This window comes from Geotrypetes seraphini, chromosome 8 (assembly GCF_902459505.1).
Source record: "Geotrypetes seraphini chromosome 8, aGeoSer1.1, whole genome shotgun sequence".
NCBI lineage: Eukaryota > Metazoa > Chordata > Amphibia > Gymnophiona > Dermophiidae > Geotrypetes > Geotrypetes seraphini.
In genome coordinates, this window is record NC_047091.1 from 57,541,293 (window position 1) to 57,558,048 (window position 16,756).

Sequence of the window (16,756 nt, forward strand, 5' to 3'; positions counted from 1 at the left end):
CATTGCCCTGTTGAACGTTAACTATCTTCCTGTGGGCTAGTAGTGTTACAGTTTGTATTCTTCAGCTGTAGCATTGGAAGGGAGTGTTTCTCCTTTTCTCCAGGGTAGTGAGCCGTCATGCACTGTTTTTCTTTTGTTAGCGATTTCATTATCTAGGAAAAACAATGTTGTTGTTGTTTTTCTATCTCTGTTTCTATAGTAGCCATCTGCACCCGGAGCGAGATGGAAGACTTCCTAAGTGAAGCTGTCTGCATGAAGGAGTTTGACCATCCCAACGTGATGCGTTTAATTGGTAAGAGGGCGCTTTGCTCATTCTGTGATGGAAGGTAGGCAAGTGGAGACTCCCATCTGCTTTTGTGGCCAGTTTAAATTCAGAGGAGATCGCAGGACCCTGAGACCGAACTTGTGATCTTGAGCAAGACACTAGGGGCCAGATACAGTAAAGAGCACCTAACTTTGGATATGAGGACTTACACTAGCTAAAACCTAGTGTAAATCCTGACATCAAAACAGCAGTTCTAAGTTAACCATATACAGTACCCAGGTATCTCCCTAACTCAAATATTCAAAGCTAGTACCCGTATAAGGGTCAGCACTGAACATCTGGATCTAATGTAGCTGGCAGCAGGCAACGTTGAAAGAATCCTGACCGTCGCTGGCTGACTATTGTTTACCGCTAGGGCCTAGGCAATTATCTTCTTATTTTGGGTTCCAAGCTCTCTTTAAAACATATTTGTTTTAGAAATTCCTGATCAGTTCTGATAATTATTAAATTCTATGGTATATATTAAGCCTTCCCTGCTTGACTGCAATGGAGTGGGGTGGGATAGGAGCTCTAGGGGACATGTCGCCTGGGGCATGTTTCTGGCTTGGGACCATTACATTTCCTATAAACTGCTTTGGACCAATGTGAAGGGGGATAGAGCAGTCTATAAATGCAGAAATTAGATTAGATTAAGCTTCAGTGCACAGGAAATATTTACTGTACTGAATGCAACTTGCTTTGAGCTACAACTGAAAACAAGTGTGAGCTAAATCCAAAACCCTTTTCTTCACCCAACAATTCGAACTCTCCCTTCCTTCAGTGAAAGGAATCAAAGGAATCAAAAATTTCAGTCACTCCTTGGTTTTCAAATTTTCTCAACTATGGAACAAACTTCCTCTTATTTTAAGGGGTCCTGGTCCTTTTCAACTTTTTCGTAAATCTTTAAAAACTATTTTATTTCCCAAACACTTTGGAAACTAGTCATATTAAAATTTTCTGATTGTTACTTTTTAAAGTTTTTTTTTTGTTACTGTTAACCGAGTCAAGCTCCTTTCTGGCTGAAGACCCGTTTATAAAGCTAAGTTTTAGTTTCGTTTAGTTTTTGAAAACAGGAGGTCATAGATAATAGCAGTTAAAGCAGGAAGATGTTAACATATGCTTGTCGGAGATCTTGCCCAATAGATTGGGGGGGGGGGAATATTAGCTTACCTCACATCTCAGGCTCTCTGTTAAGAGGAATAAATTCTGTAAATTTTATCCTTCCTTTTCTTGGCGATGCACAAAGCACCCCCTTCCTTTTTTTAAACATCTGTGATTTATAACAGGGCACAAGTACATAACTAATTGAACCTTTGTAATGGAAGATGGCTGAACTCCAATGACATGATGACGTCTTTCAGTGTAGCTTTGTAAGTGGCTAAAGGCGACACCCTAAACTGCATCAGCTACACAGCTGTATGGGTTTCTCGGTGGTTTGCATTCCTCAGGAAGCTCGGGATGCACACAGCGCTTGCAGAACAAGAGGCATCGCGGTCCAAATTAAATGTATTTTGTTTTTGCACAAGAGAGCCTCACCTCATCAGCCTTTTAAACTCTTAATACTCAGAGGGCTGACTTGCAGGGTGCAGAGTGCTAGTGGTTCCTGAGGCAGTGGCATCCAAGCTTCCTAATAGCTAGTGCTCTACGCAGGTCCATATAGTCAGCCTCAGAGGTCCCACCCTTAGTCCCCAGACAGTTGTGGGTGGAGTCTCCATCTCTCTGCTCTGCAGTGAGTACAAATGGGTGGAGGGACTTGTTAGTCTGTTTGAGACAGAAGCACATACTAAGGCCTTGATTTTTAAAAAAGTGTTAAAAAGCGATGGGCTGCTGTTCTGGTAGCAAATTTTTAAAAGCGAGTCATTCTCTAAGGGCCTCTTCTATCAACCTGCGCTAGCAGTTTTTAGCGCAGAGAGCTGCGCTGAATGGCCCGCGCTGCTCCCAACGCTTATGAGTGTCAGGAGCAGCGCGGGCCATTCAGCGCAGCTCACCCGCGCTACAAACTGCTAGCGTAGTTTGATAGAAGAGGCCCTAAATTTATTTTAAAATTTATGTACCGCATAAAACGATGCGGTTAACATATTGATTACACACATAATATACTAATCGCCTTTTAGTTGCATGGATATAAACAAACAATGGACAGACATCTTATCAATTAAAAGTTCAGCAATAAAACTGTAAAAAGTTTAAACCCAGATATTCGTTGGCACTGTATCTTACAGGAAGAACAGAAGTAGCAACATTTTCATAGGGAAGCGTTAACAAAGGGCTGCGTTTTCAACGTTTTCTTCCAACACAAAATCGCAGTACGCCTGGCAGAGCATTTGTCACCCGCCACTTACATCATTGGTGCTCCAATTTTAATTTGCCCCTCTAAACTCAATTTCAGAGTGTTTGGCGGAGAGTACCTTTTTTACTTCCCCAGCATTTGGCTGCCACCCGCCTCGGTCTCGGCGCTCCCTCTGATATCACTTCTGGGACTCGCACCTAGGAAGTGACATCAAAGGGCAAGCTCTCACTGAATTGGGCGTGCTGCTCACGCCGCAGAAGTTAGAAAGGGATGGGGAAAGGGAGGGGGATGCGCGCGTGGCACTGGGAGGGGCAGGGAAGAGGGCGGGGGATGGGCGCCGCGCACCCTTACTGCACCACTGCCTAGTGCACTTCATAAATCCCAGATTAGATTAGATAATGACTAGAGTAACACCATAAGATTTTCTGTAGAATTTTATTTTAACAAGGGAGAAACTATGAGGAAATAATAAACAGCTAAATGGAGAAATTGCAAAGGTTAAAAGTTTATATGAGGAGTGGAACTTTCAAATAGTGAAAATGAGTCCAAGTGATAAAAATAGAAATGAGCATACTGAAATCACCAGCAATTTAGGACTACTAAGCAGGTCAAGAGGATTTGAAAATAAATGGGCTTTGGGGGCAAAAATGCCTAGTCAAAACATTAGAAACTGCAAGCCTTTGAGGGAGTCGGTTAGACCACTTGGGGGAGGTCTAGGCTGCAGTAGAAAGACTTAATATGAAGGGGTGCTGAAAAGTTCTCAGCCCAAGAAGTGAATGATGTGGAGCCATGAAACTTACAAGATATTCCACATTTTCACCCCCTAAGTTCAACACACTTGGCACATCGTGACTGAAGTTTCTGTAACCCTTCCAAAAAATACTCTGTTGTCTGGCCACTGAAATACTGCTCTGCTGCTGCAATCACCTCAGAATCACTCACAAATTTCACCCTTTCAAACTCTATTTAAGGTTTGGAAACAACAAATAGTCAGATGGAGTGAAATCTGGTGAGTAGGGTGGATGGTCTATGCACTGAAACCCCAACTGCGTCAAATCATCCATCGTTTTGCCAGCCGTGTGAGCAGGTGCATCGTCTTGCAAAAAAAACCAACTCCTTTCCGCAGCTTCCCTCTCCTTTTTTTCTTTCAATGCCTCCTTTAATCGGCACAGCAAGTTACAGTAGTTTTCTGCATTAACTGTTTGGCCCCTTGGAAGATAGTCTTTACGACATCTTCCTGATCCTAAAACACTGTGGCCATGATCTTTTCCTGCTGCTTTTGGGGTCTTCAATTTTCTCGGCCTTGGAGAACCTGAGTGCCACCATTGCATGGACTGTTGCTTTATCTCAGGGTCATAGCAGCAACCTTGTAGCCTATAATTAAAATCAGCTCTGGTACTAAAGGGTTGCAGAGTGGCTTGTGTGATACCAATTTTTGAATGGGATTCAGAAGCTCCAAGAAACTTATAGGCCAGTGAACCTGACATCGGTTCCAGGTAAAACGGTAGAAGCCATTCTAGGAAGAAAACAAAAAAGAAATTACTGAACATATGGATAAGCATAGGGTTACCAGACGTCCCGGCAAACCCGGACATGTCCTTTTTTTAACCTGACTTTTTGATCTGTGTCTTTTAAGTTTCATTGGCAGTTTTTGTTGGAGATTGTGATCTTTTTTTAACCTGGACATGTCTGGGCTTCCAAATGGACTTTCCAAAACCCAGTGTTTGTCCGGGTTTTGGAAAACCCCTACAAACTTCGGCTGCATCTGGAGGGCCTCTGAGCACGCACAGATGATGTCACATGCATCCAGGCCCTCCAGACGCAGCCGGAGCTCATTGCAAAGAGAGGAGGCTTTCTGGGGGCAAGGCTCCAGCTAAACTGAAATAAACAAAGCCCAGTATCATTACATTGTCATCAGCTAAATGCAATCTTGAATCTACATCGTACTATGATCTACAACTCATCACGTGGCAAACTTTAGTAGATCTTGAAACAATGGCATAAATTCCATCCGAGCAACCTCTGCAGTGCACGGAGACTCAGGAAAAGAAGGAGCTCATTTGTAGGGGTTCCTATGACTTGAACTTGTAGCGGTGCTTATAACTTGAACTTCAGCCACTGCTCTGAACCATCCTCCAGTCCATGAATAAGGGATCAAAGCAGAAATGACTGTGGAAAAAGATGGAAGACTTTGCAAGAGAGTATAGCTTTAGACTGGAGGCAAAAAAGGAACTGTCTCTATTGATTGTTCCTAGAGATGTTGTAGGGCAAAAAATTATGTTTTCTATCAGGTGTCTCTCAGAAACAGTTCCAGAAGTTTTATTACCTTGGACAGGCTGCTCTTTCTCTCTCGAATTTTTAAGCCATAGAGATGAACTTCAGCTCCTTGGCAGAACCCTTCTACCCACGGCTGTAACAGTGACCTCAGACCCTGGCTGTATTTCAGATTCAAAACACAAGAACACGCTTCCTGTTTGGAATGCAGCCTCCACAGATTTCAGTACCAAGCCACCACACCCAATCTCATAACTGGTAATATTCAGAGGATCAGGAATAAACTGCTCTTTAGAGGCAACCGGTTTTTTGGTTGTTTTTTTTATCGAAACAAAGGATGCCCAATTGTTCTTGTTTTGTTGATGTTGAACAAAGGCACAGAATAAACTTGGTGAAAACCATAGACCTCGAGAAGGTTTGATTGACAACTCCATGTCCACCTATGATGAAGAAAGGTTGGCCATTGTTTTTGGCTAAACACTGTCAATGGTTGCAAACCACAAAAGTAACCATGGCACATTTGAACCAGAGTTATTCAAATAGCTCACTATGGCAAAAGCTGGCACTGTTTCTCGATAAGTAACTTCTCTTTGGCAGGGGTTTATATCTAATTCTTGCTCACCTCCAGCTCTGACCTGAAAACCTTGTTTTTGCTTTTATAATGTTGGAGATCTATGTGAGTGAGATATTTTTGAGCTTTGAGAGAGGGAGGAAATGGGCACAGGAAACTGAAAGGTTGAACTAGAGGAACATCCTGCAGTTAGGGGAAAAAGACAAAACAACAAACAAGAGTCCAAATACCTTGCAAAAGTCCACAAAGAAAACTAATAAAAGCATGAAAAAAAAGAAAAGAAAAGATGACTCCTCGCCTGGCAGTGAGTCACCAAAGGTGTTTATTATATGTGAAGAACTCTGCAAGGAACTCAACATGGATCCACGTTTTGGCCAAATAAAAAGCTTTCCTCAGGGGTATAACATTGAATCGTACAAACTCTCTGATGAAAAGCTTTACCAAACACTGACTTAAAATGCACATTGGAGATACCATCTGTAATGGTGTTTTTCAAAGGGGGTGCACTGTAGAAAGAAGGGAAGAGAGACAGAGAGAGGAAGCGAGAGGGTCTCAGGAAAGCAGACTTGCATAAGTTTTACTGTGCATTAGCAAAAACTGTGTCCAGTGAGGATGACTGGAGAGTCCTAGTCCTGGAGTGGTATTATTCCAATATCCTTGATGTCGTCCAACTCAAACATCACTTCCATTGGTCTTCACTAGTGTGAATCTCAGCAAAGGATAGGCAGGAAAGCCACTGCTTGGTTATCCCTCATGAAATGCTTCCCCCCCCCCCCCCCGCCACTCTCCTAACACAGACTTCCAGCTCTCAGCCCCAACTTCTCCAAAACTAAATTGCATTGGTGGTAGTTCTGTAAAGTGGTGCCTAATTAATGTCAACTCTATAACAGCTTCAGGCCTCACCTAAGCCATTATAGAACAGTAGCATAAATCTACTTTGGCACGCCTAATAGTAGGACCAGCCAGCCCCTACCCAGCCCTGATATTCAAAGCTATTTAACCAGCCAGAAACAGCCACTGACCAGTTAAATAGTGTTTAATTGACTAGCCATGAATATTCAGTGCAAGATAATTGGATATCACCGCTAAATATTCACAGTGGCTAAAACTTAACCAGCTATATCGTGCGATAACCAGCAATATTCAGCACTGACTGGCTAAACTTAGTGGGAAAATCAGACTGCCTATATAGGAGTCCAGTTTTTGCTCGTTATAACTTAATAGGTCAGCACTGAATATTGACTTAACCAGTTAAGTTATAGCTGGTCAAAAAAAAATAAAAAAAAATCCAAATACTCGAATGCTAAGCTCTGGAAATGGCCCAGAATTGAATATCTGAGCTCACTGACGATCTCAAGACGTAGGCAGGCTGCCTCCCATGGTCTGAATACGGGCTCAGTGTCTTCCACCATAACAATGGCAGGCATAAGTGGTTGTGCCTTGCATGACATGCAACCAATGGCGTAGCAAGGGGGGTGTAGACCGCCCCCAGGTACCGTCTTGGCAGAGACAACAGCACTTCTCCTCTCCGCCCACCCACAACCTCTTCAAATGATAGCTGGCAGCAAGCAGCATCTCTTACCTGCTGCTCATGCCAGCCTCAGCTCTCCCTCTGACATCACTTCCTGGAGGTGGCAGGAAAGGCCCTGGCTCGGGAGGGCTTCTGAGCATGTACAAACGTGATGATGTCAGGGTTACCAGATGTCTGGGAGGACTGACTGGGTTCCTGGATGGACTTTCCAAAACCTAGAAGTTTGTCCGGATTGTGGAAAGCCCTGAGCTCCAGCCTTTTCTGGAGGGCCTTCAACAAGCATGCACGGATGATGTCACACACATCTGTGCATGCTGGAGGTCCGCAAAAAAGAGATGAAGCTTTTGGAGGCAGGGCTGGAGGCAGAATGGGAGAGGACCATGCATCTGGGTTTTCCCATCCTTAAATATGTTAACCCTAGATGTCATGCACACGTGCGGACACCCTCCAAATGCGTCCCTGAGCTCAGGTAGAGCTGGAGCTTATCATGCCACCTCCAGCCAGCACCAAATGAGCCTTCAGCAGCTCACAACAGGAACTCTTGCTCCCGGACCACCAGTACCCATGGTGGGACCGTGATTGATGCAGCTCCCACCTACGGGAGAGTCCAAAACCCAGACAAACTGCCAGGTTTTAGAAAACCGTCCATACACCCAGACAGTCCTCTAAAAAGAGAGCATGTCCGGGTAAATCCAGACATCGGTAACTCTACCTTAGGTGCACTGGGGCCACGGGAGGCAACTCAACTAACTCCTGCAATTAGCACTGACCCCAGATATTCAGTGCCTGGCCTTTTACAGTGATTGGTATCGAATATGTGAGGGGAGGGGGGTTGGTCTGATTTAACTTAACCAGTTCAGTCAATATTCAGTGCTGGCCGGCAGTGGCGTAGCGAGAGTGAGTGGTGCCCCGCCCTCTTCTCCACCCCCCCTGCTCCTTCCCGACCTCCCCTGCAGCGGGTGTGCCCCCCCCCCCTTCCCTTCCCCGGTACGTCTGTAATTTTTCCGGTGCAAGCAGCATCATGAATTTGCTGCAGGGCGATTGGGGTGGCGCATGGGGGGCAATGCCAGGTGCCTCTGCCCTGGGCGCCAACTTCCCTCGCTACATGTCTCTGCCCCGGGCGCCAACTTCCCTCGCTATACCAATGTGCACACAGGTGCACTTATTTGATAAAATACTGCACATAAATGGGGTCTACACATTGAGCGTCACTTATAGATTTGTCCTTGTTAACCCTTCCTCTGCTCTTCACAGTCCTTCACTCTCTTCCCTTTTTTCCTTTTCCTGCCCCAGGAAATGTTTGTAGCACAAAGATTTGGGCCCAGCCTGAGATTCCTTGCAGAAATATGTCACTATTAGGCAACTGACTGCATGTTGAAGAACTGGAGAATTGCAACAGGGATTTGGCAGCCCCCACCCAGTTCCATTACTCCCTTCTCATCCACCCCCATCTGTTTAAACCCCACCCTGCCCCGTGTGTGCTGTTCTCCTGCTAATGTCAGTCTGCCCACCCTGCTAACACTTGCTCATAGAAACCGTGTCAAGGTTGTTGGAGTCCCTGCTCTCTCCCTTGGCTCCGTTTCACACCCTACTTAAGACAAGAGTCAATTTTGCAGAATTGTGTAAATAACTTAACATCCCCTAGTGATGGTTTGTTCCAAGTCTAAGTGCACAGTTCAGATTTCTGTCAGGATGACAGGCCGCGAGAGAGTCCTCACTTACTTTAACAAAATGACCGGTTAGCTGCCAAAATGCGAGTTAGTCGGTCGGCGGCCGGTCCTGGCCGCCATTGGCCGGCTAACTCACGCTGAACATCGTCCAGCATGTTATTTTCGCGTTTATGTTTGCATGAACATTGGGAGCAGGAGTGACAGAAAAGTAACAGATATTTTTGCAAATATTTTCAAATTAAAGGACATGGTTCCTTCTTATCAATCAGCTTTCATGGATATACTGCTCTCCCTAGCAATTTATGCATTCTTGATGAATTGGAATAATTTTTATTTATTTAACTTTATTAACTGACTTTTTAAAGAGATTCACCCAAGGTGGTGTACAGCAAGTACAATTCAACATAAAATTTACAGTTTTGTTAACAGCGTAGCAGTAGTGAAATGATTAAATATACCCCTCCCCCCCTTATGAAGCCATGTTAGCATTTTTTAGGATTAAACCATTTTTATTGACAGAAACAATATGGATCCATAGCAAAACAGCAGAGTACAGAATACAACGAAATAAGCGGGAATTCCGCTAGAACTAGACATAACAGTGCCAAGTCATGTGTCGTTTATATCAATCCCCTTATCCCCCAGAAATCCCCCTTCCCACCCCCACCCCTGTTTTTTATTCCCCCCTGTAGGAGGAGGTTGGCCTGGGGCTGCTGCCTCCATTCTACACGGGAGTCCAAGGACTCCCGGAGCACTGAAAGCCCAAGGAAAAACCAAGCAAGCCCATCCTACAAAAAGGACTCTCCCCCCCCAGGGTCTGGACTCTGATGACCCCTGAACTTACCTTCCAAAACCCAATCCCCCCCCCCCCCCAGAGCAGAGAGATAATGAAACTCCGGAGCAGTAAAAGTTCCGACGCTCAAAGGAATTCTATGAGCATCGGAATTTTTACCGTCACGGTCGATGATAAAAAAAAATGTTAACACGGTTTCATAAAAGGGGAGGGGGGTGGGCGGATAAACAAATACAATGAATGAGGTAAACTCATAATCAGCAAATGAAACTTAATTGGACTACCATGAAACAGTTTCAAAAATATACTTATTCACAGCACTGAAATTCAAATGAGAGATATAATACAGTGTCAGCATAATACAATACTTACGAAGCACGTTTAATAACATAGATATGACGCTAATGCTTTTCTACAATTCAACTTATCCTACAACCGAGGGGGCCAAGTACAGTTATTAGATGGGGGCAAGATGGGTGGTACTGAGTCCACTGGGATAAAAACAGGCGGGAGTCTAAACTCAAGGTATCGATTATACAGTTAAATAAGATGTAAAGAAGTTACAGTGGATGTGGCAAGCTAAGAATTTGTCTTTGGTTGTATGTGTGGCGTCTGCATCGTTTCTCAATCCAAGTTTCCAAGTTTTATTTAAAATTGGATATGTTGCCTAAAAAAGTTGTCTAAGCGGTGTACAGGGTCATAATTTATAAAATCATTGGGGAGACATAATTAATTCTGATCCTCCAACAATAATGTCCTTGACTAATTGATAGACACTACAGAGTGGTCTAATCTTCTACTATGGGCTCCTTTTACTAAGGCGCACTGGCGGATTTACATTACATAACGCCGCCATAGAGCTTGCGTTAGTTTTTTTCGTATAGCGCGGGGTTAGCGCGCTCTAAAAACACTAGTGCACCTTAGTAAAAGGAGCCCTATGTTTTTCTTTAACTCTATGATAGTGGCTGTGTTCCCATAAATATTTCGTAGGGAAAAGGTTACCTCAAGTGCTTGCAGCTGTATGATTTTAGACCAAGTCTTATCATACCAGCCTAATGCAAGCTATCATTGGTTCCTTCTTTTATCCCTTTTATTTTAACTTGTTATTTATGTTGTATTTTTTTTGTTGTTGTTTTTTACCCTTCATTTAATTAAAATTTTTTTTATCAAAACTACATATACCCCCTCTTTTACAAAGGTACGCTAAATATCGCGTGCTAAACGCTAACGCATGCATGTTATCCTACGGACGCGTTAGCAGTTAGCGCACACGTTGATTCAGCACGTGCTAAATCTGCGCTAAAACGCTTAGCGCGCCTTTGTAAAAGAGGGCCATAGTGTCTCTATTTACTTCTTAATTATATTATGTTAGGACTCAAGGGGCTGTCAAGCTATTTCTATTCAATATTATACAGTCAAACCTCGGTTTGCGAGCAACGCGGTTTGCGAGTGTTTTGCAAGACGAGCAAAACACTCGAGCAAACGTTAACTCGCAAACTGAGCATTGACTCGATTTGCGAGCTCCAACCCAACCCCAGGAACTGGAAGTATTGTTCTCCCCGAGGCCACCAGCGTTTCTCCCTCCCTTCGTGATCGCCTCCTCCTCCCCCCCCCCCCACCCCACTGACCGGCCCTGTCCTTACCCGTGCACCGCTGGTGTTAGAAAGTGCCTGCCGCCGGTTTTCTGCTGGGCTGCTGCTGGACCTTGAGCATCTGCGCATGCTCAAGACCTTCTGGATCTCACCCTCTCCGAGATTCTCATGAGCCCAGCAGAAAACCGGCGGCAGGCACTTTCTAACATCGGCGGCGCACGGGTAAGGACAGAGTAAAGAGTTCCAAAATCTGAAGCTGTTTTGGCAAATAAACACAGATGTACGAATAGTTTTTTTTAAAAACATGGCGTTCATTATAACAATGGTCAAGCTTAGTCCTTTCCATGTAGAACAGTTGTTTTATGGGTGTTCGGACAATTATGTTTCATTGTGCTGTTTTGTGTGCTATATCAGCAGCCACTCCCCACACTACAACTACATTGTTTCTAGTTTAGTTTGTAGTATACATGATATGAAAATGAATAAAGACACTTGGAATTTGTAAAAAGAAAGGTACAGAAAGGAGCGGACAAACTGACAAAGGGGGGATGGAATGATTCCCCTATGAAGAATGGCTAAAGAAGTTAAGGCTTTTCAGTTTGAAGAAGAGACAGGAGAGAGCGAATATGATAAGTCTAGAAAATGCTGGGTGGAGCAGAACGGGTAAATGCAGTGGCATAGTAAGGGGAAAGTAGGGGTTGCACTGTCCTGGACACCGTCTTGGTGTGGGCATCAGAATCTCTCCATCTGCCCATGCCATGCTCGCGCCCTCCTTTCCCTCCCTCTGTACCTCTTTAAATCTTCACCAGTGCGAGCAACTTCTCTAGCCTACCTCTTGCGCTGGCCTGGCTCCCCTTTGAAATCGCTTCCTGGTCATGGGACCAGGAAGTGACATCAGAGGAAAGCCAATGTGAGCAGCAGGCCAGAGAAGCTGCTTGCACTGGCAAAGATTTAAAGAGACCCGGGGGGGGGGAAGGGAGGTTGCGAGTATGGGGTGGGAAGGAGCAGGGAAGGCACGAAAGGAGCAAGGGGGCGCCACTGCCCCAGGTGCCTCCTACCCTCCACTGGGTAAAGGTGAATTAATTGTTTACTCTTTTAAACGATATATAGACTAGGGAATATGTCATGAAGTTTCTAAGCAGTACATTTTAAACAAATTAGAAAATAATTTGGGGGGAGGGCTCACACAACACAGCATAAAGCTCTGGAAGCTCTGTTGCTGAAGAATGTGGTAAAAGCAGTTAATATTGCTTGCTCTAAAAAAAATTCAACAAGATTCTGGAGCAAAAGTCCATCTACCATTCTCAGTGTTGATGTGGGGAAATCCATTTCTTATCATTGGGGGTATGTAGCATTGAATCTTGCTACTTTTTCAGATCCTGCCACATACTTGGGAATTGGATTGGCCACCATTGGAAACAGCTTACTAGTCTTTATAGATTTTTGGTCTCACGCAGTGTGGTTATTTGGCAGCCATTTAGGAAGAATTAAGGTTACCAGACGTCTGAATTTCCCCGGACGGATTTTCAAAACCCGGCACTTTGTCCGGGTTTTAAAAAACTGTGTTGGGCAGGAAGGAAGTCCGCGTGACATCATCAGGTAGCGTCCGCCCATGTGCGGACTTCCTACCTACCTGACAAGAGCAGACAGTGGGGGGTAGGGCTAAAGGAGGCTTGGGGACGGGATTAGGGCAGGGATGGGTGTAACTAGGCGGGCAACCATAGGAAGAGGTATCAGCCAAGAACTGTCCCTTTCCATGCAAAAGAGCATAGATGGCATAGGCATGATCCTTCTTCCTAAAAGAGTAAATGGAAAAGTCCTGGACAGTTTTAAAGAGTTTCTTTCTCTTTTCCCACTGTGGGGACCCTTGAGTTGTGAGAAGAAAGAATGTGCATGACTTAATAAACACAGATCTTGGGAAATGAGGAAGGAAGGTCGATGAGAGGGGGGTGAGGAAGAAGAGAGTGACAGAGGCGGAGAAATGGAAACAGAGAGACTTATTTGCTGCTCATGGTTCCCTGCTGTTTGTGAAAAAACAACAGATGTCAGAGAAGAGGAGTAACGAAAAGAATCTGACTGTGACCTGAACTTACTGATCTCCCACATTCCGGGAGCAAGCTAATTCCAAGCATTTCTCCAAAATCAAATTTTTCCATTCCCAGTGTATGAGGGAGGGAGAGGGAAGTCGTTGGATGAGGCCAGCCTTGAGGTATGAGATATCATATGACTTGACTTAGACCTCCACGAAGTACAGAAGACTGTAGAAGTCCATTCAGTAATAGGAAAAAATTTTTCTTATATCTCACAAGGAAGATAACTTAGGAATTACCTATATGTGTTTTCATATAATCTATGACAAAAAAAATTGTGTATAACGCATAGAATCTGTGTGCCTCAGTATATACAACTGAAAACATATTTGTTCATTTAATGAGTTGAAAGCGTGTAGACACCCAAAAGGGTGTATTAGGCATAATATATCCTTGGACCTTGTATAAAGTGCTGCTTGTAAAAAATCAACATAACATAACATTGTGCTTGTTAGCCGCGTATCTATAATAATAATAATAATAATTTATTTCTTATATACCGCTATACCGTGAAGTTCGAAGCGGTTTACAATAAAGATACATTTGACAGTACATGGGATAGAAACGGTTTACAATAAAGATACGTTTAGTCAGTACATGGGATGCAAGTGGTTTACATTAAAGATTCATTTTGTCAGTACATGGGATGCAAGTGGGTTACAATACAAGTGGTTTACTATCAAGGTGCATTTTGTCAGTGTAAGGGAAACAGGTGGGTTACCATAAAGATACATTTAGTCAGTATAAAAGATTACTAACGCAAAGTGTAAGCACCAATTGAAACCTGTAATCATTACCCTGTGGTTCAACACAAAAATTATTTTATCAAAAAGAAGAGATCCTATCCCCTGATGAGAACATCCCAATATATAATGGGCAATTCAAAGTACATGGAAAAACTCTCAGTACATAAAAAGAGTATATACAATACTCTCCATTAGTGAAAAATGTCCATAGTAGTAGTTGTGTTGGATATTCGGCTCTACAGAGCTCCGTTACGGAGGCAAATGCCCTCTTCCTCAGGAGCAACACACTGTACAGAGAAATAGACACCAGGAGAATGAAGGAACTCCAGTCAGCTCTCAGGCAAAAATGGCACCTGTCCCTCTCTCCCGCATCAAACTCCTGCCCCGGTCAAAAAATTTGACCTGGTCACCCATAAGTTTCCTGCCTGGGGCTTTAAAAGTATTTATTAATTATTTATTATTTAACTTTTTGGCCCATACTGATTTGTCCTGTTATTAATTTTTTGGTTATTGCCGTGTTTGTTCTGAGAGGATTCGAAGTTTTGCCAAATTTTTGTTTTGCTTGAACGTAATAAAAGCATCACGCCCAATTCACCCGCAGTGTAGTGACTGTTCGAAACGAGTGAGATCTTGCAATACAAGTACATAAAGTACTGTATTTTCTATTGAAGTTTTGGGGAAATTCGCTTTGATGTACGAGAACTTTGGATTACGAGCATTCTTCTGGAACAAATTATGCTCGCAAACCAAGGTACCACTGTATCTTATTTGTAACAGGGTAATGAAGTATTGTGACTTGCCCACAGTCACAAGGAGCTGCTTGCCCTGGGATTAGTAGCATGGAATGTTGCTACTGTTTGGGTTTTTGCCAGGTTCTTGTGACCTAGGTTGGCCACTGGAGGAAGCAGGATACGGGGCTAGATGGACCGTTGGTCTGGCCCAAAATGGCTATTCTTCTTATGACCATTCATTGAGTGATTCATCACAGTTAATGTGTTCCACACTTTTGTCTTACAGGCGTCTGCTTGCAGAACACGGAGAACGAAGGCTACCCCTCCCCTGTGGTCATCCTTCCCTTCATGAAGCATGGAGACCTACACAGTTTCCTTCTCTTCTCACGGCTCGGGGATAACCCTGTGGTAAGTAACGGGAAGCAGTTGTGAAATGCTGGGAGGGGGGAGCAACTTTCTAAACCAGAAGACAAATCAGGAAAATGAAGAGACAGGGCAGACAAAACACCTCTAGTACAGACACAGGGATGGCCTTGCCTGATATCGACCTCAGACTCTTTTCTTTATTTAAAGCAATGTCTCGCAAACTGTGTGCCGTGAAGAGATTACAGATGTGGCATGAGAGATTTCAGAATTTATTTTTAAAAGTAGTTTTTTAGCCCGTTACATTAACGGGTGCTAGAATAGATGTGTAAACTTAGGCATTTGTTCCTTTCTTTCTTTCTTTCTTTCTGTATGTCTGTCTTTCTTTCTGTATGTCTGTCTTTCTTTCTTTCTTTCTTTCTGTATGTCTGTCTTTCTTTCTTTCTCTCTCCCTGCCCCCTTTCTGTTTTTATGTCTGTCTTTATTTTTGTCTCTCTCCCTTCCTTTTACCTTTATTTATGTCTCTCTCCCTTCCTTTTACCTCCCTCCTGTCCAGCAGCACCCCTTCCCTGCTCCCCCTGTCCAGCAGTAGCCCTTCTAACTTTATTTTACTTCCCCCTGTCCAGCAGCACCCCTTCCCTGCTCCCCCTGTCCTGCAGTAGCCCTTCTCCCTTCCTTTTACCTCACCCCCATCCAGCAGCACCCCTTCCCTGCTCCCCCTGTCCAGCAGCACCCTTTCTCCCTTACCCAAACAATAATGGAGCAGACAACAACACCGTAGGCGCTGATGCTGCTGTAACATTTGTGGTACAATAAAGTTTTGTCCTTTTCAATGACATCCGTGCCTACGGTGTTGTCTGCTCGGTTGTTCTATAAATATATACACACAATATATATCTGTTTGTTTTCCTGTGTTTATAGAATACCACCATGTACATGCATATGTGTGAGCTGGGCACTTGACGGTATTCTATGATATATTCTCACAACTGCCTCAATGTGTAAAGACAAGGTGGAGCTCATAGGGGAGGAGCATGGGCCAACATTTACATATGTACATACAGAATACATACTAAGTGTCACATTTAGGCACCAATAATGTTATATATTATGATTGTCTTAGTTGGTTTCACATTAAGGACTAACAATACATGGTATAGTGGACACTCTTCAAATATAGTGGACATTCTTAAAGTATTATAATAAATACTCTTATGATAGTATAACTGAATTGTATGGACCTTCAGACCACCATCAGGGTATGAATCATCGATTGTTTTACTCTTCGTCGGTCCAACCTTTATTAATTATTAATTTTTTCAAAATCATTATCTCGAGTTTTCAATGTCATTATCTCGAGTTAGCTCCCACAATCGTTTCCCTTGACCCTGAAGAAAGTTTTCTTGTGTGAAACATGCATGTCGGGAGAGGTGAAGACAGGACAGTATCACTATAAGCTAAAGCTAAGTGATGTTCTGATTCTTATAAATATTTTAAGAAAAATTCAGTTAAAAGACTTTGAAAAAATTAATAAAGGTTGGACCGACGAAGAGTAAAACAATCGGTGGTTCATACCCTGATGGTGGTCTGAAGGTCCATACAATTTAGTTAACGGGCTTAACGACTAGTTTACTATAATACTTTGACTATACCATGTATTGTTAGTCCTTAATGTGAAACTAAGACAATCATAATATATGATATTATTGAAGGCACAACTGAGGCTCGTATATATTGTTGTACATTTAGGCACCAACATGTATATCAGCCATAGACCTGGATATAGGCACATAGTTCCAGA

At 43.4% G+C, this 16,756-nt stretch overlaps 1 protein-coding gene across 5 annotated transcripts in view; it reads left to right on the forward strand.

The window, feature by feature from the left end:
* The window catches only part of AXL (AXL receptor tyrosine kinase), a 246,106-nt gene that overhangs the window by 213,788 nt on the left and 15,562 nt on the right, over nt 1–16,756 (forward strand). For all 5 annotated transcript variants that reach the window (XM_033956315.1, XM_033956312.1, XM_033956314.1 and 2 more), the window contains 2 exons: nt 200–292; nt 14,879–15,000. In XM_033956315.1, coding sequence (XP_033812206.1) covers nt 200–292; nt 14,879–15,000 — 215 coding nt within the window. The remainder of the gene's footprint in view (nt 1–199; nt 293–14,878; nt 15,001–16,756) is intronic.